Raw genomic sequence first — 2,919 nt, 5'->3', positions numbered from 1 at the left:
AAACCTATACAAACAGCATTACTAACTGAAGACTGGATATTCAAACATCTGAGTCTATGAAGGACCTACTCATTCAAACCAGCATAGTGGTAGACTTATTGAAAGAATACATTCAAATAATTTAAATTGTACCTAAAAAATGGCAGTCTCTCACTGACAATGGCATTACGGTGTGTGTGTGTGTGTGTGTGTGTGTGTGTGTGTGTGTGTGTGTGTGTGTGTGTGTGTGTGTGTGTTTATGTCCTAAACCTTTTAAGAACTAGCAAAGTCTCTGGAACATCAGTTAGTATGTTTCACCTGAAATTAACTGAAATATTTAACTGAAGGTATCTTAATTTAAGAAAATATATTTTGTATATTACAGAAAATCTAGAGATCAGTATGGGCAGTTAAGTGGTTTAAAGATCAGCTGATAAAACAATTTAAGGCAAACTTGGCAATCACCATCATGTTTCATTCATACATCCATAGAAGGAAGTTTGCTGTGGTTTCAAGGGTAACATTCCTTCTCCATATATGTGAAGAATCCAAGGGGAAAAGAAACATATTGTGGTGTGTGTGTGTGTGTATGTGTGTGTGTGTGTGTGTGTGTGTGTGTGTGTGTGTGTGTGTTTGTGTGTGTATGTCTTTCATTTTAGAATGTAGATGACTTCTCAAATACAGATTCTTAATGGCTCAAGGTATATTCTTCTATTATTTTTTTGTACAATTTAACTCACATTTCTTCAACACCTGGGGCTGTTAGCTTTCTCTGAGGCTGGGTGAGGTTGATGATGTGAAGAGGAAAATCACTCATTTATAATACAAGCTTTTATTGAGGACAGAGAGGATGGTCTTTCCTTAGACAACTTATGAAGTAGAGCAAATAATTTTTGTTCTTTTGAGGCAATGTCTTGCTACTCAGACCATTCTTATCTTGAGCCCACAATGCTCCTTCATCAGTCTTGGGTATCCTAGGTTTTCCAGTGTGAGCTACTATACCTGGCTGGAAAAAAATAAATTTTATATTGCCCTAAGAACTTGGAGTCTGTAATTATATCCTCCATTAAGTAAGAATTTATGAATATTGTTATACCGGTACTGCTAATATTAACATGTTTTATATAATGTTCAATTTCTGATTACTCACAGAATGCTCAGTTGTTCATTCTGTAAAATTTAATTTGATGACACATTGAATTTATAAGTTAATGGCCTGAAATTGTTTACAAATTACTTCAGATCTTTAGAAAGCTTGTTTCTTGTGAATTGGTTTCAATGCTTTCACCGTGTTCTTGAAATGAATTAAGGACTCCAAGTTTCTATCATTTGGAATACTGGTCATCACTCCATCTAAAGTCACTGTGATTCTTCTGTGCCATTTTTTTTTCTTTCAAGTTAACACATGAAACATACAAATGTACAGCCTAATATAATGCTTTCATTTCATTTTATACAAAGTCTGAAGTGGAGACAATTCTCTACAATAAATAGTTTTCTCCTTTATATTCTTTTCCAAAAATTTTAAGTTCCATCTTCTCCCTCCTTTCTCTTAGTTAGAAGAAATCATCTGATTTCAGAAGAAATGAGTGTGACTTTTTTTTTTTTTTTTTTTAGTTTTGGGATGTGACCTTTATTGAGCTTATCCACCAGAGTGGAAATAATGTCTGTACAAAACCAAATGTTTGTTACTATAACTTCTGCATCACAATTAAAATCCAAACAGTTTTTTAAAAACAGTCAACTCAATCAAAACCTACTACTTCAGAATCAATAGCTTCTTTGAAGCCACAGTAACACTTAAATATGGTTAAGACTGAAATGCAGAAATTTGGTTGGTTGGAAGGTTAATTAAGCCTCCAACTTGCTCAAATAGAATTACAAAAAGGCAAAATTGTGTTTTTCACAGAGATACAGTCCACTGGAATCACCAACACTGGACAGCTGTTAAGAATATTTAGAGTCCTGAGATAATAAGGAATCCAGGCATCCTTAGACAGTCTTCTGTTGTCCTTTCTTCCCAATCAGAGACTTGTGGATGTGTGGGATGACACCACCACCAGCAATTGTAGCTTTGATCAGAGGGTCCAATGATTCATCTCCACGAATAGCAAGTTGCAAGTGACGAGGGGTAATACGCTTTACCTTCAAGTCTTTTGATGCATTTCCTGCCAACTCTAGTACCTCTGCGGTGAGGTACTCCAGGATGGCTGCGCTGTACACAGCGGTGGTCGCGCCCACACGTCCGTGGCTGGTTGTCCTAGATTTCAGGTGTCCATGAATATGGCTCACAGGGAACTGCAAGCCGGCTCGCTGCGAGCGGGAAACTGCCTTTGTCTTGGCCTTTCCCGACTCCTTTCCAGCCTTACCGCCAGCCATCTCAGACCGTGCTGCAGATCGGACAAGAGAGGAAGAGACGAGGCCAGGCGGACGCACAGCGAGATCCCGGTGCCCACTCCTCCGTCGTACCACGATTCAAACTGCCGAGTGTGACTTTTTTTTTTTTTTACAGTGATTCTATATATAAAAAAATGCAATGGAAGGAAGATTATGTATTCATTTTTATGAAATATATATATATATATATATATATGCATGCATAAAACATTTCAAACATCATAAATTTTCTTAAAGTAATGACTCTATATGTACCTCATAATAGTTGAGAGAAGGTAGAAATTATGACTATAATAAACTGGAAAAATTCTGAAATTGTGAATCAACCTATGCAATTTTCACATTTTATTCCTTAAATTATTTGGCAAGAACTAATGTAAATTGTGAAATAAATATTTTAATATAATTTGAATTTTATAATAAATGCAATTACATAATAAAAATAAAAATGTGCTGATTTGAAAAAATATTGGACAGTTCAACTTGACATTAAATGACTAAAGTGTTAAAACAGTTTTTACAATGTTTTTCCAGGTTTTAATT

The 2,919-nt window shown here is 35.5% G+C and overlaps 1 protein-coding gene across 1 annotated transcript; it reads right to left on the bottom strand.

Moving 5' to 3' along the window:
• Positions 1–1,609: 1,609 nt before the first annotated feature.
• Positions 1,610–2,438, bottom strand: LOC114709010 (histone H2A.Z-like). Its single transcript, XM_037202280.1, has one exon. It carries the CDS (start codon positions 2,356–2,358, stop codon positions 1,972–1,974), a length of 387 nt encoding a protein of 128 aa, XP_037058175.1. The 5' UTR covers positions 2,359–2,438; the 3' UTR covers positions 1,610–1,971.
• Between the last annotated feature and the right edge of the window lie 481 nt (positions 2,439–2,919).

This window comes from Peromyscus leucopus, chromosome 2 (genome assembly GCF_004664715.2).
Source record: "Peromyscus leucopus breed LL Stock chromosome 2, UCI_PerLeu_2.1, whole genome shotgun sequence".
Lineage (NCBI taxonomy): Eukaryota > Metazoa > Chordata > Mammalia > Rodentia > Cricetidae > Peromyscus > Peromyscus leucopus.
This window is presented reverse-complemented; position numbering and strand designations above follow the sequence as displayed.